A 22,926-nucleotide genomic window follows, 5' to 3' on the forward strand; every position below is an offset into this window, starting at 1 on the left:
CCGTGGGGCAGCATCGAAATGAATTAGTGACTCTGGTGTGTCATCACTTAATAAAATGGCCATACACATTTTAAAATAAATTAATATAACATTTATAATACAATATATTTATGATTAATATCCAAGTTTCAATAATTTCAGAATAAAAAGTGTCTACAGGAAATATACAGACTACAAGTGAAGAGATTTGGCTGCAAATGCATCCACCATGACAAAGTTGATGCAACAAGTTAATTAAAAGTACCAAAATCTAAGGCATCGTTCATTACTAATTATTATTACAGAGTAATAATAGTGTTGTACAATTTAACAGTGTGCGGAGTTTTTATTTTAATAAATAACATCGCGGATTCAGTGCATCGTGGATTTCCAGACCCCCCCCAGACACACAAAAAAACCCAGATCACTACGTACTAATGCGCATGGACCAATGAAGCGACAAAAAATAAAAAAATAAAAACACGCCAGCATACATTAGTATAGTACTGTAGCAGGAAACCACATTGATAGGGTATAATGCAGCATCCCCAGCAAGACGACAAGGACCTATGAAGCAAAATAAATAAACACCAGCATACATTAGTACAGTACTGTAGCGGGAAGCTACATTGATAGGGTATCATGCGGCATCCCCAGTAAGACGAAAAAGCCATTTACCCCTACTTCACGGTTTTTCACTTTTCGCCGGTGGGTCTGGTACCAATTAACGATGAAAAACGAGGGATTACTGTACTCAAAAAACAGTCCCATGTAATCTTCTTGACATAATTTTGAAAATACAGAAAGTCAAACAAATTGTTTTGGAAGAGAATTTCTATAGTCCGGCAGTTCTCATGGAAATTTCTTTTGGTGTTGCGGTGTCCAGCCCATGTTTGGACTCATCAGTTTCTAAGTTTACGTGTTTAGCTAAGAATTATATTTTCTGTGCATTACGAAGAACATGTTCATTTTTTAAGTATAGCCTGTTTGAGAGCTGTTTACAAGATGAGTGCCCAAATAAACAGCAGCTATTCCTATTAAATATGGCTACTCGTCTCTTGTCTGTTGAATGCATCAGTAAACAAGAGGGGCCAATTCTGGAACTAATGGACCTTGTCCTTTTCAAAAGGGTGTTTTGCATTCCAACCAGACACTACCATTCGGTCTGTTAAATCCAAAGTCCGTTTTTTCCAGCTTCATTAACTCAACGTTCCACTCTACGTTGATTTTGATTTGTCTCCTTGAAATGCATTGTTACAATAGAATATGAGTAAAACTGTAATAACATAAATTAAATAATAATGAAAACATACAATATACTTTTGTTTAGTGGTGGACTTTACGACTACCTTTGTCTTTGTTGTAATCAAAACAATTTTGTGATTTTATGTCTTTATTTATATGGAAAGGTGCATTTGACCAACATATCAGCAGACAATACATATATAATGCATATTTTGAACTGGAAAAAGTAGAATCAGTTATTTTGAAATAATTGTTCCCTTTTAAAAAAAAATATACTGTTTTGCACTGCAGTGCAGGTCAGGACGAGCAAGGCCTTCCATGCTGGGATGAACAATCTCCCCTGGGCCTTCAGAATTGATAGTGCTCACTGACCTAAACTACTATATATTATTAGTAGTAAATTGACTGTTTCTTAAAAACAATCAGAATTCATGTTCCTACTTACAGGGCTAGAGTGTTGGGCCTCGGTGATCTCAGCATTTGTCTCCTGATACGTTTGTCAAAACACATTTGTTACATTCAACTTCTCATAATCTGGACATAATATATTTGATGATGAGCATCTTTGGTGAGTATGATGTGTTTATTAATTGTTCATTATTTATATATTGCCATCTTATTGGCTAAATATTAATTCTGAAATGCCATAGATGACAGATTTGCGTTTTTGTATTGTACTAATCGTTTCCGTCACGTGTTAGTGGCGTTATCAAAAGGTGGTTAGTTATGGACCGTGTTTTCCGGACTATACGCAGCTACTTTCTTCTGGTGCTGTGTATCTTGCGACCTATTTAACAATGCTGGTAAAATATTTGTTGTTGTTGTTGTTTAAATGTACAACAAAAACTTGTTTCACACACATTGGTTAAAGCATGACCATTGCCTATAATGCACTACATTTTGGACGGATTGAGACACCTCCTCCATGTCGAAACAGAAGGCTTTACCTTGAAAGAGTAGAAGAAGAAGATGACGAAGCACCTCCAACATAAAAAAAAGGCAGCGCAAATTATAGTAGAAGGAAAAAAACGTTGCTTGTTTTGGACAGTATGAGAGGCCATACAACAGATTTTATAAAAACAGCCATCAAGAAATCAAACTCAATTCCGGCTGTGATTGCGTGAGGGGCAACAACATTTTTGAAGCCCACTGAACATCAAGGCAAATCGTGCTTTTAAAGTCGTACTCCAATGAGAGTCCGATGCATGGATGAGCAGTGGTCAGAAATTTTTCACAAAACCTTGTCGCATACGAATATCATCATTTTCTGAGGTCTGCCAGTGGATATTAAACGAATGGAGAAGTGTGAAAGAATCTACAATCACCAACTGATTTTGGATTTCTGGACTGGTACGTGAAGAGAACAGCACAATTTCAGCCGTAACTCGAGATGAAAATGACATTGAGAGGCTGAAATGGTGTGTGATAATTTTCTGATGCTCTTCAACTTCAAAGATGACGACTTTAGTGGTTTCAGTGAACAGGAGAATGAATAAAAACTGACTTTTTTATGTTTGAGACATGTACTGCCCTGTTACAGTCCCTGTTTGTAAACAAGTAATGTAAATAAACATTTACAAAGTCTTTCTGTGTGAATCTCTAATTTCACAACGTGCCACTATGTACGTAGAATGAAGAAAATAAGTATGTAAGTACTGTATCTGCAGCGTACAGTCCGGTGCAGCCAATGTATTGGGAAATCCATGCTCCACAGAATTGGAGCGTCAAACAATCCCCTGCGCTGTATAGTCCAGAAAATATGGTAAATCCCCAGTCAAGGTCCAGGTACCAAATACACGAACCACAATTGGTATTTCACTCACATTTAATGTCTTTCAGAGGTTGTGCCAGCAGTGGCAGACAATCAGACCCAGAACAGTCATTTGAGCACCAGTCCCTGCAAGAGCCCCGACATCTCCAAACTCAACGACGGCGCCAATGGGGGAACCTTTGTCCGGTGGGAGGAAAATGCTATTCCCTGGTGAGTTCTACCTACAATGCATCTCCTCAAGTAAAAGTGAGTTTTGAGTTAAGTTTTATTTATCCATCTGCAATATGGTTGGTTCACTTTTGGAACCACCACTTATTTGAACATGAGATTTATTGGAAAGCAATTTATTACTGCTGCAAAGATATTTTTTCCTTGTTGAAGTGTGACATACTTTTTGCCCTTTTAAAAATAAAAAAATTATGGCGGATGCGTCAATATTATCCAACATTGCTTATAAGGGTGTAACGATTAAATTGGGCAGCGATTCAAGATGACGAGATGGTGGTTCACACATCTCCACGAATCCTCTTATTTTAAATTTCCTTAGGGCAGTTCAAAACACAAACAGCTTCTTCTTCTTTTCCTTTCGGCTTGTCCCGTTAGGGGTCGCCACAGCCTGCCATCTTTTTCCCATCTAAGCCTATCTCATACATCTTCTTCTTTAACACCCGCTGTCCTCATCTCCTCCTTCACAACATCCATAGACCTTTTCTTTGGTCTTCCTCTCACACTTTTGCGTGGCAGCTCCATCCTCAGCACCCTTCTACCATTTATACTCACTCTCTCGTCTCTGAACATGTCCAAACCATCTAATTCTGCTCACTCTAAGCAACTGTAATTCGATAAACAAAGCAACCGTAAGCAAACACAGAAAACATGAGTCAGTGTAGGCATCTTCCTCTTTTCATTTTCGGCTTTTCCCGTGAGGGGTCGCCACAGCGTGTCATGTTTTTCCATCGTAGCCAATCTCCTGCATCTTCCTCTCTAACCCCTACTGTTTTATAAACTGTTTTATAGCCCTTCATCCTAGCAGAGACTCTTCTGTTACATAACACACCAGACCCCTTCCCCCAGCTGTTCCAACTTGCTTGGACCCGTTTCTTCACTACCTAACCACACTCACCATTGCTCTGGATTGTTGACCCTAAATATTTGAAGTTGTCCACCCTCGCCATCTCTTCTCCCTGTAGCCTTACTCTTCCCACTCCACCCACGCACATATATTCTGTTTTACTTCGGCTAATCTTCATTCCTCTTCTTTCCAGTGCATGTCTCCATCTTTTCAATATTTCAATCTTTTCAATCAATTGTTCCTCCGCCTGCTCCCTGCTTTCACTGGATATCACAATATCATCTGCAAACATCATGGTCCAAGGGGATTCCAGTCTAACCTCGTTTGTCAGCCTGTCCATTTCTACTGCAAACAGGAAGGGGCTCAGAGCTGACCCTGATGCAGTCCCACTTCCACCTTCAATTCTTCTGAAACACCAACGGCACACCTCACCATTGTTCTGTGCCCATCATACATGTCCTGTACTATTTTAACATATTTCTCTGCCACACCAGACTTACGCCTGCAGTACCACAGTTCCTCTCTTGGTACTCTGTCATAGGCTTTCTCTACATCCAAAAAGACACAATGTAGCTCCTCCTGACCTTCTCTGTACTTTTCCACTAGCATCCTCAAGGCCAATAATGCATCTGTGGTACACTTTCTCGGCATGAAACCATACTCTTGCTCGCAGATACTCACTTCTGTCCCGAGTCTAGCCTCCACTACTCTGTCCCATAACTTCATCTATAATGCCCACAGCTCTGAACATCGCCTTTCTTCTTAAAAATGGGAACTAGTACACTTTTCCTCCATTCTTCAGGCATCTTTTCGCCCGGTAGTATTCTGTTGAATAAGTTGGTCAAAAACTTAGCCATCTCTCCAAATTTCTTCCATACCTACACCAGTATGTCATTAGGACCAACTGCCTTTCCATTTTTCCTCCTTTGTAGTGCCTTTCTAACTTCCTCCTGACTAATCATTGCCACTTCTTGGTCCTTCACACTTACCTCTTCTACTCTTCCTTCTCTCTCATTTTCTTCATTCATCAAGTTCTTGAAGTATTCTCTCCATCTATTTAGCACACTACTGGCACCAGTGAACACATTTCAATCTCTATCCTTAATCACCCTTACCTGCTGCACATCTTTCCCATCTCTATCCCTCTGTCTGGCCAACCTGTAGAGATCCTTTTCTCCTTCTTTCGTCTCCAACCTGGTGTACATGTCTTAATATGCCTCTTGTTTAGCCTTTGCCACCTCTACCTTTGCCCTACGTCGCATATCGATGTACTCCTTTCGCCTCTCGTCAGTCCTCTCAGTATCCCACTTCTTCTTTGCGAATCTCTTTCCTTGTATGACTTCCTATATTTTGTGGTTCCACCACCAAGTCTCCTTCTCCCCTTTCCTACCAGAAGACACACAAAGTACTCTCCTGCGTGTCTCTCTGATCACCTTGGCTGTCATAGTCCATTCTTCCAGGAGCTTCTGCTGTCCATTGAGAGCCCGTCTCACCTCTTTCCGAAAGGGCGCGCAACATTCTTCCTTTTTCAACTTCCACCACATGGTTTTCTGCTCTACCTTTGTCTTCTTAATCATCCTACCCACCGCCAGAGCCATCTCACACACTACCATCCTATGCTGTCGAGCTACATTCTCCCCTACCAGTACTTTGCAGTCAGTAACCTCCTTCAGATTATATCATCAGCACAAAATATAATCCACCTGCGTGATTCTACCTCCGCTCTTGTAGGTCACTATATGTTCCTCCCTTTTCTGGAAATAAATGTTCACTACAGCCGTCTCCATCCTTTTTCAAAGTCCTCCACCATCTGTCCCTCAAAGTTCCTTTATTGGATGCTGTACTTACCCATCAGTTCTTCATCGCCCCTGTTTTTGCCAATTGTCACCAGGCCATTTCTCTGCTGTCCACAGAGCAAACGCAGATCCCATTTCGAACAATTCTCTCATTTCACATCTTCCTCTTCTGCTTGGAGAATGCTTTAACATCAGCCCAGCACTTTGGAGGCATTTTGAACTAAATAGGTCATCTGCACACACTCTTAACAGTGTAAATAATTGCGGAGAAGAAGGAGGGGGGAGGGGGAGAGAGTCGCTGGGTGAGGCTTTGTGAGCCATATGAAACAAAAGAGCCAGATCTGGCTCTCGAGCCACAGGTTCCCGACCCCTACTCTATCACCTTCTTTTAGCCCCCATGCCAAGTTACACCATCTACTGTAGATTTGTTCAAGTGGTTCCCAACTGCTACATCTTAGGTCCCAGACCAAATATCTACAAGGTCGAACTTGGAGAATAGATCCTCAGACAATTAAAAGTAATTATTCTACATTTGATTCATTTTCCTAATTCAAAGGGATCTACCAATTATACTTCATAGTTGCAAACATGGACTTCATGCGTTTCTGAATGTCTGGTGGTGACTGAATTCATAACTAGCCAAAGCAAAGCAGTGTTATCAGTGCCAAGCGTGTCTTCATTGTAGAAAAACAACAATGACATGGATGAGAATATTCCGCCGATCGGCGGATTTCCGACTTTTTCAGACCAAAATGACCATTCTCTCGCAAATCCGTTGAGAAAATTTCAGGGGGGGTAGGGTATCGTGTGCCTGCCTCTCGATGGTGGGCTCTGAGCTGCAAGTTCAGCTTAGTGCTAGCATAAGCACGACTATCATATGCCGTTCTAACTTGCTCGGTAGTGTAAATATTTGCATTTTGCGACTTAAACATTAAAACTTGTTTGCGGCAGATTACTCGATAGGACAACAGAGTTATACAGTATAACCATCCAATCGTGTTAGTGGTTCATCGAGTTTCACCATTGCCATGTTTGTTCTCGGTTCTCAGAAATTGCAGTGTAACTTGGTAGTTAGCCAAGTAATGGCACGTGGGAGGTCAGTTGACAAGGATGCTGGAATCAAAAACTATTTCAGACAGGCATGGCTTGAAAAAAGTGTAACCATGCAGATAGGACCAAAAACGGTATCAACGTCTAACCGAACACATACAAAAAGTGGACATTCTTCGGCAAAGTGCTGTGCACTCTGTGTTCCGATAGGAGCAAAAAATATCCAGAATTCCCCACTGTTGGTGTGTGTGTGTGGGGGTGTGTGTTTTTTTTTTTTTTTTAGAATGACCAATGATGAAATAGAATGACCAAGTCACAAAGATCTACGCACTACAAAAAATGCGAAAACTTAAAGTATATTGAGGATTCTTTATGTGTAAATGTATGTTTGTCTTGCATAACCACATGAGCCAATATTACACAACATAATTAACTTAAAACATTTTTTTTTAACTATATGAGTTCACATTGATGATCACTAAACGCCATATTCATGAAAATGCACTCCTGGGCTGTGTCACTCACGTCAGTAGATTCGTCCAACTGCAATGAGAAATACTCAGTCTCCGATGTCCTTCCACACATCAGCCATAGCATCACAGCACCGTGTAACCGGACTCCTTTACAGCTGCAGAGATTTTATTGAAGATAATACTTCCACCTTATTTTTAAAAGATCGTCTTGGAAGGACTTCTTGTTATTAACGATGATCTGACGAACCTGGACCAATGCTTCGGCTGGTGGCAGCTTTCGCTGTTGAAGTATGTTATGTGAAAGTGAGTGCTGTGCGGCCAATTTGGATTTTAGTTCGTTCACTTTTCTTATTCTCAGCTTGCTTTTCGGCAGAATGTAGGTGTCGTATTTTCCATAAACAGTTCAAAGATGCCGTTCCACATTTCACTCCACTGGCAGATGAGGCAAACGCACTTCAAAAATGACATTGTTAAAAAGTTGGCCACTTCCCATTCCGTATAAAAGTGATACCTTTTTGTTATTGCAGCATCCATACTCAAGTTTAAGATTTCTTCAGCAAAAGCTTAAAATAGGGGGAACTCACTGACAGCGTTTTCCTGTACTGTTGTTGTTTGCACACACACGGTGAGCTAAAGTTAAAAAATAAAAATACGGCTGATGTCTTTTTTGTTTTTGTTTTTGATCGACCGAAACTCTGTCGATTGTGATTGACGCATTGAGCATCCCTATCTTATGTCCTGCATTTTTGTCTCCAGCTCCCTAGTGTTGGATGAGGTGGAGAGGCAGAGCACCTGTGAGTTGGAGGTTGATGGTGTTGCTGTAGATGTCCTCAACCGTCTCGAGCTTGAGAGTAAGGATTACCAGGAAAATCTCAATTGCTCTTTGTCATTAAAATTGGTCTCTTCCCTAAAGTACCAGGATCGAGAGGTTATCCCTTTTGGTCTGTAAAATCATGTCCCCTTATCTAGTTTCCCAGGCTGAGTGTTATCCTGAAACAACTTCATACTGTATGGCTTTATGATTTAATCCTAGCTGGACACAGAAGAGAAACAACACCAAACATATTGTTGATTAGATGATTCTTGTATGACTCACTTTGTATGAGTCAATCTTATTAAAAGTAAAGTAAGTTTCTTTCGGCTTGTCCCTTTCGGGGTCGCCACACCGTGTCATCTTAGATGAACGCACATATATGTTTGGCACAATTTTTACGCCGGATGCCCTTCCTGACGCAACCCTTCTCAGGGAGATGAGTCAATCTTATTAATGTGTTAAAATCTAAGAAGCCCACAATGTAATAACTGGATGATAACATTCGAAAAGTCCTGCACCATTTTTGGCCAACATTGTATTATCACCTTTGTGGCTGATCTTTACATTATTGACTTAGAAAAAAGTATTTACAAATGTAATAATTGACCTCATAATATAAGTAAAAGTACATGTTATTTATGCAGTGTAATGGAATAAAAGTGAAAGTTGCTAGAATTACAGCATAATTAAGTACAGATGTATATAAATTCTACTTAAAGGTCAAAGGACAAAGTTTTTAAATGTTTTTTAGAATTCCTTTACAAACCACATCTTCCATTTTGAAGTGATTATGTAGCAATACTTTATAGCAGTTAAATCAATAAATGTGGTGCAGAATGCAGCTCTGCTATTTGCTTCCAGCGCCTTCCGGTCCGTGTCTCTTTCTGGCGCTGTGACGTCAAGCCAAATAGCCTGTTCATTCAGCGTTGTGAGCTATATTGTTCCATGCTGGTGTTCCTGTCATTTTAATGATGTAATGATTTCACCATAGTCGAATTGTGTGGCATCTGGTTCCACAAAATGGTTCAGGCAGTGGCAAGTGGTTTTTTTTTTTGGGCTTTTGAAGTGAAAAAGGAAGACATGACCAGTGGGCAGGGAAAGTCAATCAACAGCGAAGAAACGTGGTGAACTATATCTACCTAGCAAGCATTCCCAACTCCGTGCTGATCACTTCTTGCTATGGAGCAAGGGTGAAAACCTGTCGCAGTTCCACAGTGCCACTCATGTCAGGTAATTCAGGACCAAACTTGCGAGTTACACTGCTGAGCAACTGAAGAAACTGCACACAAGCAGGGTCAGAGTCCCAAGAGCAGATAAGCTCCTAGTAGTTATCAGATCTCATTTTCTGTATCATGGGCTGAATAACATTTCTCCCAATGATGAGCGTATCCCTCTGTCTTGGGACCAGAAAAGCTGGTACAATGTACTTGAAACAGTAAATCTCCATATCAAGATCATAAATACATTTTGGCTGAGTTGTAAGGCCACCACTTCCAACTCGGATCACATTCTCAGGCACTGGCTGGGGGTTCGAAAGGACACCAGCCGCCGTCAGCTTAGATTCCGCCGCCACACTACGAGTAAGTGTGCATGAGATGCTCCTTTAATTAAGCATTCCTCTCAAAGAGTGATGAACATCATGACCATTTCAGCGCTTGGGTCCTCCACAGATCTACCCCTCCTTCGAAGGCATTCATCTGCAGCCTCAATGGATTTGTTAAGGGGAATCCATTAATCCATAGCACTCTCATTTGCATGTGGGATGGTATTGTAGAAGTCCTTAATGGGTCAGTTGGAATATGACAGTACACTAAAGTGACCCTTTATTATGTCAAACAGCCGTTGGAAGGTCAGTTACGCTCAGCTCAGGGCGGCTGCGAAGGGAAGCTTTGACTACATCCCTAACTTTGCCCGACAGTCTTGACATGATCAGAGCAAAAATTTCAGAGTGAGTGCTGCATTTAACCCTACATTACATAACATAACATTTCAATATGTCTTCCCATTCATGAACAGGGAATGCATCAGTATGATCGCCTCTGGAAAAAGGTAGGGACTTATTGTCAGATTGCACAAAAACCTTTATCAGTGAAAAATTACCATCACTGGATGACTGACCACTTGGAGACTGAGGTTGACCTGGACTAGACTGATGCAAAGAGCTAAGTTTGGCCAAGTCAGTGATCATGACTCCAAGGGCTTTAATAGAGATGCCTTGTTTATACTTAGGAGTTGAACTGGCAGAGGGGGCCAATGGAGGATCAACAACAGACTGATCAACTGTATTGTCACAAACATAAGTGAGCTGCTGGCCCCTGCCTTGACAATGACTGCGAAATACAAACAGAGGAAGGGAAAAAAAAAACAACCCCAGCACACAAAAATAAAAAAAATAAATAAATAAACAAAGCTTGAACAGTTTAACGTGATCAGTCCATAGACACACATGCACACATTATGATCATTACCTCCCGCCTCCCATATATAGCTACCGTCATTCATGTTCATTTCCAACTCTATTTAAACAAAGCTAGTATTTTGAAAGCGACCTCCAGCGCCAGCGGGAACGTGCGTATGTCTTTGGCGCTGCGCAGCACGAGGCGCAGGATGCGATGATAGATGGTGTGGCTGGCCAGGAACAGCTGTACCCCGGGAGTCCAGACGGACGTCGGTCAGCAATGCAAAGAGTCGAACGGCACCAAGTGTAACTAGTGGACTTCTGCGTTGTGTAGTTTTGCAGACCAAGACGTGACACAGGATCCTTCTCGGAGGCAATCTCCGTTTATTTGACACAGCTGCCGTGAACAAGTCAAAACAAACACTTTGTCATATCTGTAGGACCAAGTTAGGACCACGGTACACAGGGGCGAAAGGGGCCGTGAACAAAATACCCGACATATTGATGAATGTACCTGCCGTGAACAAGGCGAAACAAACATACAGTGAAGAAAATAAGTATTTGAACACCAATGGCAACTGTAAAGAAGGTACAGTAGGCGGCAGATCATTTGCTTCTTTCACAGTTTTATGCAGCATCTCTTTCATCCAATCAGATAAAGTATTTTCTTCTTCTGACTGCTGCACGGGCTGCTATACCACGGGCAGTCTTAAGTGTTGTACCAGATACTATTTCAAATGGGAACAATCCTTTTATCTGTTGCGGTTGATTTCTTTTCATTAACAAAATGTGGCCCATTGTTGCCGTACAATTTTCAAGAATTCATCCAGTGGCTGAAACGCCAACCTTGCAAACTCCTCGTTGACAACCTGCAGCCAGGTGACGTCTTCCTCATTGAGGTCATAGCGACACATGCCCTCCACCAAAGTCCTGATGTCCACGTAACTGAGGACCAGGGTGGCTGATGTGCGGATCAGCTTCTTGGACCTGACAAACATGACATTCTTGCTTTTGTCAGTTCGCACCCGGGCCACGGGCTCCAGGATAGACTGCGGGCTAACGGGCACCTGGACACCCTTTTTCCCGGTTCTGCCTCCATGGATCGGCCAGGACATAGTAATACTCAGCGTTGAGCTGGTACTAGTTGTGCACCTTCATGGTGGTGATCAGATCTGTCATGAAGACCTTAGATGGTTTCCGTTTGCATCCTTTCCTGGCCTGGGAAGAAGTGTGGGAATAGCATATGGAATTGCTGGCATCGTCAGACTCGTCGCTGCTGCAGACTTCTTTTCATGGCGCGGCGTCTGAGTAGTTCCAGCTTCACCACACTTGTTGATCTGTCATTGATTGTCCACAGAGGGACACCATCTTCACATACGCGTACCAGGCATTGGCGTCCATTGGAGAGGTGGGATTGTCCTTGGTCCATGATGATTCATGTCCATAGATCCAGTGACGAACACATACAGTCCCAGACTGGCCAGTGCAGAGGAGCCATGCTTCGATTAGCACTAAGGCAAGCAGTCCCAATAATGGCTCTGCTTTACCTAACATGCTCAAGCGCGGATCAGCTGAATTCTTCACCGGTTTGAGACCAGGGCAGCCTATTGCTACCCACACCCTTGTACCCGGATTTCCACCGCTACTCGTCGTTGAATGGAAAGGGAGCCACAGGCTTATAGTGGGACAGGTGTATCCACGTGGCACATTCCGCTATCTTTATCACCGTGGGAGTGGTCAGCAGATCTGGTAGGGACCTTCCCAGGAGGTGAGGACCAACACTTCCTCTTCATGACTTTTCTCAGGACCCAATCACCAAAGGACACCAATGGCAACTGTAAAGAAGGTACAGTAGGCGGCAAATCATTTGCTTCTTTCACAGTTTTATTTTGCATCGCTTTCATCCAATCAGATAAAGTATTTTTTTCTTCTGACTGCTTCACGGGCTGCTCTACCACGGGCAGTCTAAGTGTTGTACCAGATACTATTTCAAATGGGAACAATCCTTTATCTGTTGCGGTTATTTTCATATACAGTTTTACTAAATGTTAACATTCTCTTCAAGTTCTCCCTGTATGTTCCATAGTTTTCCTTAATCGAGACTTCACTGTCCCATTGCTTCGTTCCACTAATGCTGCACAATGATTTTTAAAGTTATTTCTAGATTTGCAGCTACTTTGCTGATTTTTTTTTTTCATTAACAAAATGTGGCCCATTGTTGCCATACAATTTTTCTGGGATGCCATGAAAAGGAATAATACATTTACACAAGAACTTTACCACAATAATAGCATCAGCACTTGTACATGGAAAAATCTCCACTCATTTAGATAAGGGGCAGATCAATATCAAACAACATTTGTAATGCTGGACGTAACCCTACTAACCCAAACTCAATAAAATTAATGTGTACAACATGGAAAGGATGACTGGCTTGGGGAAAATGCCCTCTCTTATGTCTACAGTTCCCTTGAGTATTGTGTTTGCAGCAAATAAGACACTTTTTATCTAGAAAATGTTTCGAGTAGAGGAGGAAACCGGATCCATCGTCAGAAGAAAAAGAGGAATGCACAGAGCCTATACAACTGAGTGTAGGGACTTTGAATGTTGGGACTATGACAGGAAAAGCTCAGGAGTTGGTTGACATGATGATTAGGAGAAAGGTTGATATTCTGTGCATCCAAGAGAGCAGGTGGAAAGGTAGTAAGGCTAGATGTTTAGGAGCAGGGTTTAAATTATTCTACCACAGAGTAGATGGGAAGAGAAATGGAGTAGGGGTTATTTTAAAGGAAGAGCTGGCTAAGAATGTCTTGGAGGTGAAAAGAGTGTCAGATCGAGTGATGAGACTAAAATTTGAAATTGAGGGTGTTGTGTATAATGTGGATAGCGACTATGCCCCACAGGTAGGATGTGACAAAGAGTTGAAAGAGAAATTCTGGAAGGAACTAGATGAAGTAGTTCTGAGCATCCCAGACAGCGAGAGAGTTGTGATTGGTGCAGATTGTAATGGACATATTGGTAAAGGAAAGAGGGGCGATGAAGAAGTGATGGGTAAGTACGGCATCCAGGAAAGGAACTTTGAGGGACAGATGGTGGTGGACTTTGCAAAAAGGATGGAGATGGCTGTAGTGAACACTTATTTCCAGAAGAGGGAGGAACATATAGTGACCTACAAGAGCGAAGGTAGAAGCACGCAGGTGGATTATAGTTTGTGCAGACGATGTAATCTGAAGGAGGTTACTGACTGTAAAGTAGTGGTAGTGGAGAGTGTAGCTCGACAGCATAGGATGGTAGTGTGTAGAATGACTCTGGTGGTGGGTAGGAAGATTAAGAAGACAAAGGTAGAGCAGAGAACCATGTGGTGGAAGCTGAGAAAGGAAGAATGTTGTGCGGCCTTTCGGAAAGAGTTGAGACAGGCTCTCGATGGACAGCAGAAGCTCCCGGAAGACTGGACTACGACAGCCAAGGTAATCAGAGAGACAGGCAGGAGAGTATTTGGTGTGTCTTTTGGTAGGAAAGGGGAGAAGGAGACTTGGTGGTGGAACCCCAAAATACAGGGAGTCATACAAGGAAAGAGATTAGCGAAGAAGAAGTGGGATACTGAGAGGACTGAGGAGAGGCGAAAGGAGTACATCGATATGCGACGTAGGGCAAAGGTAGAGGTGGCAAAGGCTAAACAAGAGGCATATTATGACATGTACACCTGGTTGGAGATGAAAGAAGGAGAAAAGGATCTCTACAGGTTGGCCAGACAGAGGGATAGAGATGGGAAAGATGTGCAGCAGGTAAGGGTGATTAAGGATAGAGATGGAAATGTGTTGACTGGTGCCAGTAGTGTGCTAAATAGATGGAAAGAATACTTTGAGAAGTTGATGAATGAAGAAAATGAGAGAGAAGGAAGAGTTGAAGAGGTAAGTGTGAAGGACCAGGAAGTGGCAATGATTACTAAGGGCGAAGTCAGAAAGGCACTACAAAGGATGAAAAATGGAAAGGCAGTTGGTCCTGATGACATACCGGTAGAGATACAGTAGCAATTTGGAGAGATGGCTGTGGAGTTTTTGACCAACTTATTCAACAGAATACTAGTGGGCGAAAAGATGCTTGAAGAATGGAGGAAAAGTGTTCTAGTTCCCATTTTTAAGAACAAAGGGGATGTTCAGAGCTGTTGGAACTATAGAGGAATTAAGTTGATGAGCCACACAATGAAGTTATGGGAAAGAGTAGTGGAGGCTAGACTCAGGACAGAAGTAAGTATCTGCGAGCAACAGTATGATTTCATGCCTATAAAGAGTACCACAGATGCATTATTTGCCTTGTGGATCTAGAGAAAGGCTATGACAGAGTTCCAAGAGAGGAACTGTGGTACTGCATGCGTAAGTCTGGTGTGGGAGAGAAGTATGTTAAAATAGTACAGGACATGTATGATGGCAGCAGAACAATGGTGAGGTGTGCCTTAGGTGTGACAGAGGAATTTAAGGTGGAGGTGGGACTGCATCAGGGATCAGCTCTGAGCCCATTCCTGTTTACAGTGGTAATGGATAGGCTGACAGAGGAGGTTAGACTGGAATCCCCTTGGACCATGATGATCGCAGATGATACTGTGATATGCAGTGAAAGCAGGGAGCATGCAGAGGAACAATTAGAAAGATGGAGATATGCACTGGAAAGGAGAGGAATGAAGATTAGCCGAAGTAAAACAGAATATATGTGCGTGAATGAGAAAAGTGGAGGGGGAAGAATGAGCCTACAGGGAGAAGAGATAGCGAGGGTGGACAACTTCAAATATTTAGGGTCAACAATCCAGAGCAATGGTGAGTGTGGTAAGGAAGTGAAGAAACGGGTCCAAAGCAGGTTGGAACAGCTGGCGAAAGGTGTCTGGAGTGTTATGTGACAGAAGGGTCTCTGCTAAGATGAAGGGCAAAGTTTACAAAACAGTGGTGAGGCCGGCCATGATGTATGGATTAGAGACGGTGGCACTGAAGAAACAACAGGAAGCAGAACTGGAGGTGGCAGAAATGAAGATGTTGAGGTTATCGCTCAGAGTGATCAGGTTGGATAGGATTAGAAATGAGCTCATTAGAGGGACAGCCAAAGTTGGATGTTTTGCTGACAAGCTTTGAGAGAGCAGACTTCGATGGTTTGGACATGTTCAGAGGCGAGAGAGTGAGTATATTGGTGGCAGGGTGCTGAGGATGGAGCTGCCAGGGAAAAGGGCGAGAGGAAGACCAAAGAGAAGGTTTATGGATGTGGTGAGGTAAGACATGAGGGCAGTTGGGGTTAGTGAGAAAGATGCAGGAGATAGGCTCAGATGGTAAAAGATGACACAGTATGGCGACCCCCTAACGGGACAAGCCGAAAGGAAAAGAAGATTTATATCAGTGGTCTCAAAAGTCAGGGCCACTGAAGGCACATTCTACTGAGGCTGGGACAGCACACATGAACACAATTTGTAATGGCATGTCATTATCCAAGCCGCTTATCTTCATTGGAGTTGCAGGAAACCTGGAGCCTATCCCAGCTAACTCCGGGCGAAAGGTGGACTACACCCTGAACTGATCGGCAGTCTGTCACAGGGCAGATAGACACCATCACTGAGCAGGAATCGATCCCACACTGCCCAAACCAAAGGCAGGCGTGTGTATCACTACACCCTCAGTGATTGTTGTTGCACAAAAATTTAAAAGACGAAATTTAAAAGTCTTTTTTTTTTTTTTGCGCAAAATAAGATAAGCAAGGAAGCTGGTGTAAACAGGTTATGTCCAAAATAATAAAACTCTCCATGGAAAAATCACTAAATTTCACTCAATGAAAAATGTTTCTCAGCTTGCATAAGCCTTGTCGCTGTCACACCCCGTTAATATGTCAGGCAACTATTTACAAATTTTGTGCGATTCTAAAAATAACGAAGAAAATGTATATATATATATATATATATATATATATATATATATATAAACAAAATATAAATAAAATATAAAATATATGGTACTTTTTACTGCGTTACATAAATACACTTGACTCCACTGCTGTTGGTGTCTGCAAAATACTTCACTTCCTGGTTCTTCTTCAGCCCAAAACAATCCACAGATTTTTCATGGCGGGAGATGAAGAAATCGATATACTGCAACATTCTTACGTACTGTGAACAAACAGATGTTTCCATTCAAGCTGATTTTTTTGGTGGGTTAACAACATCCATACTTTAGGTGTCAGTGGCACTTCAAAGTTAAATACCACTGGACTCTAAAAATCTTCTTGAAGGTTTAATAAATTGTAACGTGATGCACAGTTTAAACCTTTAATTCTTTAATTGAAATTGTTTTGTGTATTGTAGTGTTAAAAAAATACAGTATAACATACACGTAACGTGAAAACCAGTACATAGTTGTCTTTTTTTGCTCTCTAGATTAATTCTGCTCAGTAGAGCACGAAGCTTCATTTTATTGGATGAAGAAAATGTTTATTTTGCTGTATTGTACTTTTCAGTTTTTCATCTTGCTTAATTTATGTTAAAATAAAAAAAAGACATTCTCTGCAGGGGATCTAGGATGGTTCTTCTGGTCCCTGCGATGTTTTTTTTTTTTTTCATACCCTTGGTGTTTGCATGTCTGCAATGGGTAGAGCATAGTTGCTTGTCTTCACTACAGTTCACTAAACATGATTTTGCCTTGCTCATAGGAGAAAATAATCACACAATCTTTGTGATCTAAGCCTTTTTATGAGGACGCCTTAGCTGGCCAATGAGGTGCCTAACAAAATACATGCACAAACCTAGTAGTAATAGGTAATGACTTACTCTGTCAGTATTCATTGTTGTTATATACATTCATTGTTGATGTGTTGTCATTTCTTCAGATCAAATTGGAAGGAACCCCGGCCTACAAGCAATCTGGGAGGATGAGAAACAGCGAAGGAGAGAAAAGAGCAAGGACTCTCAGATTGAAACTCCAGAATCACAAGGTCAGTAACTTGTGAACAGAAAAGTGTTTTACATAAAACAAGTTTCTTGCTAAACTTTATTATTTTAATTTTACAGCATTTACTCAAAATTTATTTGTGCGCGATTAAGAACATGAGCTCTGGAATATCAATTAGATTTATTCTTTTTTTCCCCCACTGTTTTTCAGATCGTGCACTTGTCACTACAACTGAGAGTGAACAAATTTTCATGAAAAGATTTAAGGAGATTCTGAAGGACAATGAGTTTTACGTGTAAGTTGCACACTTTGCTTGCATCTGACTTCTTCAGATAGAAGCCTTATCAGACTCAGTGACAGTTTGTGGGTTAGGATTCATATTAGAGAAACTAATTATATGGTCATGTCCAATTGTCATTATCAGTTGACCGTCCAATTGGCAGCTAGTCCAGGATGAACCTCTTATACCAAGTACACAACCTGATTTCAATGAAGTTGTGATGTGCAAAATGTAAATAAAGTTAGAATACAATAATTTTCAAATCCTTTTCAAACTATATTTGTTTCTATACACTACAAAGACGATTCTTAATGTTTCAACTAATAAAGGTTATTTGTGTGCGTGTGTGTGTGTGTGTGTGTGTGTGTGTGTGTGTGTGTGTGTGTGTGTGTGTATGTATGTGTAGTGGGGGTGGGTTATTCATTCATTTGAATTTGATGCCTCCAACATGTTCCAAAAAGATGGGACAGGGGCCTTTTCACCACTGTGTTGCATCACCTTTCCTTTTAATGACACTCAATAATCATTTGTGAACTGAGGAATGTAATTGTTGAATCTTTGTTGGTGGAATTCTTTCCCATTAGTGTTAGGACTGTCCCTATCTGATTTTTCAGCTTTTGGTCCGATACCAGCAAAAAAAAAAGAAAAAATGAATTTTTTGATCCAACTGGATTTCAGTTCTCCAATTTTACCACTCTAATACAAACAATCCATACCATAGTCTGCTCCAGGACTTTTATCCCAAAATGCCTGGACAGCATGCAGATCCCACATGTTAACTACAAGTTGCTCAGGTGCTAACATTAAAAAAGATGTGACTGAATTTTTCTGGCTTAAAATCAATTAGTGACACTCCAGTTGAAGATCAGTGTAAAAGTAACTACACAAAGAATTAGACCTAACACATGTTCAAATAAAGTAAATCACAGAATTTGTTTATTCTTTTCTGTTCACAAAAATCACTCACTCAAAGCCTAACACACAATGAGTGACAAATTACCATTGACAAAGGAGCAAAATTCTAATTGCAAGAGGGAAAAACTGTCTGAACGCCTCGTAGTTTTGATTTGCATTGATCAGTAGCCCCTACCCGACAGAAGGAGTTGATAGAGCTGGTGGCCAGGATGTGGAGAGTCCAAAAGGATCCTAGCTGGCCTATTCCTAGTTCAAGTGGGGTGCAAGCCTTCAAGGGTGGGTCGGGTGGTGCCGACAATCTTTTCAGCAGTTTTGATTGTCTGTTGCAGTCAGTTTGTCCTTTTTTGTAGTAGCCCCAAATTAGTACTGTAATACTAGTAATCAGTACTTTACTGACACTACTGAGTCGATGACCACTGTGTAGAACTGTCTCAGCAGCTCTTGTGACAGGCCGAGCTTCCTCAGAAGCTGCAAGAAGTACATCCTTTGCTGCTCTTTTTTGAGAATGGAGTTGATGTCCCACTTCAGGTCCTGTGAGACTGTAATTCCCAAGAACTTGAAGGTCTGGACTGTTGACACGAGACAGTTGGACAGTGTGAGGGGCAGCTGTGGTGAAGGATGCCTCCTAGGTCCACAATCATTTCAAGTCTTTAGAGGCAGAGGGATCCATGTCTTTATGGACCTTGCTTTGTGCACTGATGCGCAGATATGTTGAAACAGGAAGGAATAATTCCCGAACTGTTTGACTGTCCATAATGTCATGGTATGTTAAATCATTCAGAGTTCATTTCACTGGAGCTTAGGGGCTAATATTTGGAGATTTCCAACTTAGTGCCTCTGAATACTCGCGTGTGCGGCGACTGCATTGACATCCCTGCGAATATCCTGTGTGTAGTTTGCCTTTGTATTCGGGTGCAACTGGCTCGCAAGTTTGAAAATGTGCTGCAGTTTTTCTCCAAGTCAGAGGTGTCTTTATGGCTAGTTTTGGATCAAACAGTGGTCTTTCATCAGTCCTTTTTGGTGCTTTCCGGTAGCTATTTTTAACATTCCTTTCTGTAACAAGGAACAAATTAACAACAATGGTGACCGTGGAACAGTGTCTGCTTGAAAAAATTGACTAAATGACCAGATGATACATTTAATTATGCTACAAAATCAATCAAGAAGGGTGGAGCAGGGAGGAACGGTATGTATGTTATCACGGCATGTGACTAAAGCAGACCAACCATCACAGGCTTTCTCCGTGCAGCAACTTTCTTTGACGTGTGCACGGCATGCTACGCATAGGTACTGCGCAGGGCAATGCGCAAATGTGGATTCTTTAGATTCTTATAGTTTTCCACTTTCTTTTTGTCCATTTCACATGAATTTGGCACCAGAGAAGCTGGCAGCATTTCTGGGTGTTGTTGTATATGGTTTTCGCTTTGCATAGTAGACTTACTGTAACTTAAAGTGCTACTAACATCCATATATATATTTTAAAATAGATATTATGAAAACTACATATAATATACAAAATACATATGTATATAATATTCACTTCAATGTCTATACAAAAAAAAAAAAATGACCGGAGAGCGTGTCATCCATGCGCAAAGTTCCGGAAGTCTCACTCGACATCCCAGTGGCTGCCATGTTGTCTACGTCATTTATGTATGTCACACTTGGACAGTTGCCATTGACAAGACGCTGTGCTTTGGGAGACGAACAATAGAGATTTGGGGATTTTTCCGACGCCCCTTCTGACACGGAAGCTCTTTTCGACTCAAAATCGAGTGTAGTGACCAGGGCAATATTACCCTAATGTTTTGAGCCATATTTAGATGATATGTAGATCACTTCTAACTAACAACAGACTCCCCGACAGTATGTATGACAGTACGGTGCCTTGTGAAAGTAATCGGCCCCCTTGAATTTTTCAACCTGTCACCACATTTCAGGCTTCATAAAGATATATATATATATATATAATTTTTTTTTTTGTCAAGAATCTACAAGTGACACAAAGGGTGTGTTGCTTTTATGCCAAACATATCAGTTTGCATTGTGGCCCAAAACTTCAATTTTGGTTTTATCTGACCAGAGCACCTTCTTCGAAATATTTGGTTTGTCTCCCAGGTGGCTTGTGGCAAACTTTAAACAAGACTTTTTATGGATATCTTTGAGAAATGGCTTCCTCCTTGCCACTCTTCCATAAAGGCCAGACTTGTGCAGTGTACGTCTGATTGTCATATGGACAGACTCTCCCACCTCAGCTGTAGATCTCTGCAGTTCATCCAGAGTGATCATGGTCCTCGTGGCTGCATCTCAGATCAGTCTTCTCCTTGTTCAAGGTGAAAGTTTAGAGGGACGGCTGGGTCTTGGTAGATTTGCAGTGGTCCGATGCTCCTTCCATTTCATTATGATTGCTTCCACAATGCTCCTTGAGATGTTTAAAGCTTGGGATATCCAAAATCCGGCTTTAAACCTCTCCACAACAGTATCTCGGACCTACCTGGTGTGTTCCTTGGTCTTCGTGATGTTCTCTGCACTTTAAAAAGAACCCTGAGATTATCACAGAGCAGGTGCATTTATACAGAGACTTGATTACACACAGGTGGATTCTATTTATCATCAATCAACATTGGTTCATTCAGAGATCCTCAGTGAACTTCTGGAGTACAATGAACAATGCCGGCACTGGCGGTGGCGGCAATGAACTACGCGGACCCGGTGTGATACTGGTGGTTTGCGGAAACATTTTGAGTTGGTTGTGGACAGCTAATAAAAAAAAATGACATGAATTTCTCAGATTTTTCTGCTATGGTCCAGAGGCATACCAATTTCCCACATGGAACATACATGTAGTAAGAGTGAAAAGAAATAATTTCTTCTTCTCAAGCCACAATAATTTATTCAAATACAAAACAAATACAGTGCAGCTTAGCCTTTGGTTGGCAGAATCATGTCAAGCATAATGCCTTTTGTGTTACAGCAACTCATTTGAAAAAACATTTAAACACATACTCGACCGATGCTTTCAGGCTCTATTTAAATTAAAAACAAATCTTTAACTTCACTGAAGGTTGGTCGTGACTTGGCAGCAATAGGAAAATGTGTGTCCCAGTGTGAGAACAGTTGTGAACCGCTGCCAGAGGTGACAAAGTTCTAAAATTCCTTCCAATTGTACACTGAGCAACGTTAAATTGTTGGACTATTTGCTCATTCAATCATTCACAAAGTAGTGAACCTCACCCCATGCTACTGTCGCATCTTTTTTTGGAATGTGTTCCAGGCATCAAATTCAAAATTAAATTTTTGAAAATCAACAACAACATTCATCAGTTTGAATATTACTTGTCTTGTCTTTGCATTGTATTCAATTAAATATTGGTTGAAAAGGATTTACAAGTAATTTTATTCTTTTTATTTACATGCTACACTTCCCAGCTTCACTGGAATTAGGATTTGTAAATTGCACAACTGTAAATTGTTCACGGTTGAACTTAATCATTTTTTGGGGATATTCAAATTTAATATAAATTGAAAGCAATTTCAGCAAAGCCTAATATGGAAAAAATCCTACTTCTTTTGAAAAGAATTTTGTGATGTCCTTCCCTCACAAAACCAGACAAACACTTTTTCTTCTAAAAGAGACAAGTGCAAAATATCCCCACCACTACTGTGGAAATGTTCTGCCACTTATTAAAAAGATGTTTCATTATTTTACTATATTTTCATTCAGACTGAGTGATTCTAATGAGGCCATAGACAAATAATATTGAGCTCTGTGTGTGATTGGTGGGGTGTCATGATAATGGTGGGGCATAGATATAATGACACCACACTGAATGCCCAACTCCCACTAACCCACCCCTGCTGCCCCTATTATAATACAACATCAAAGCGATCAATTTTTTTGCGTCATTGCTTTACTGGTTAAAGTGTTTAAGAAAGTAAAATAGCAATAAAACAGCATGCTTAATTATCAGCACTAACACAGTTGTTGGTTGTACATTTTAATGCAAATGTTAATGTCCAGTTAGTAATAATAATAATAAAAAACATTTCCGTGCATTCAACCTCGTTCATGAATGAATGACAGAATTTGGACAAAGGCATCTTTTTTTTTTTTTTTTTTTTTTTTGCTTTACTCAATCCAATCACTCTTATATGCATATATCTGCATGTGACAGCCTGTAAAACCAAGACAAGACTTGACAGAAGAACATGTTAA

The 22,926-nt window shown here is 41.1% G+C and overlaps 1 protein-coding gene across 5 annotated transcripts in view; it reads left to right on the top strand.

Moving 5' to 3' along the window:
* Positions 1-22,926, top strand: part of rev3l (REV3 like, DNA directed polymerase zeta catalytic subunit) — a 113,688-nt gene that overhangs the window by 49,299 nt on the left and 41,463 nt on the right. For all 5 annotated transcript variants that reach the window (XM_061812547.1, XM_061812544.1, XM_061812545.1 and 2 more), the window contains exons 5-8: positions 3,064-3,205; positions 8,143-8,237; positions 17,454-17,558; positions 17,726-17,810. In XM_061812547.1, coding sequence (XP_061668531.1) covers positions 3,064-3,205; positions 8,143-8,237; positions 17,454-17,558; positions 17,726-17,810 — 427 coding nt within the window. The remainder of the gene's footprint in view (positions 1-3,063; positions 3,206-8,142; positions 8,238-17,453; positions 17,559-17,725; positions 17,811-22,926) is intronic.

Source organism: Syngnathoides biaculeatus, chromosome 23 (genome assembly GCF_019802595.1).
Source record: "Syngnathoides biaculeatus isolate LvHL_M chromosome 23, ASM1980259v1, whole genome shotgun sequence".
NCBI classification, from domain to species: Eukaryota; Metazoa; Chordata; class Actinopteri; order Syngnathiformes; family Syngnathidae; genus Syngnathoides; species Syngnathoides biaculeatus.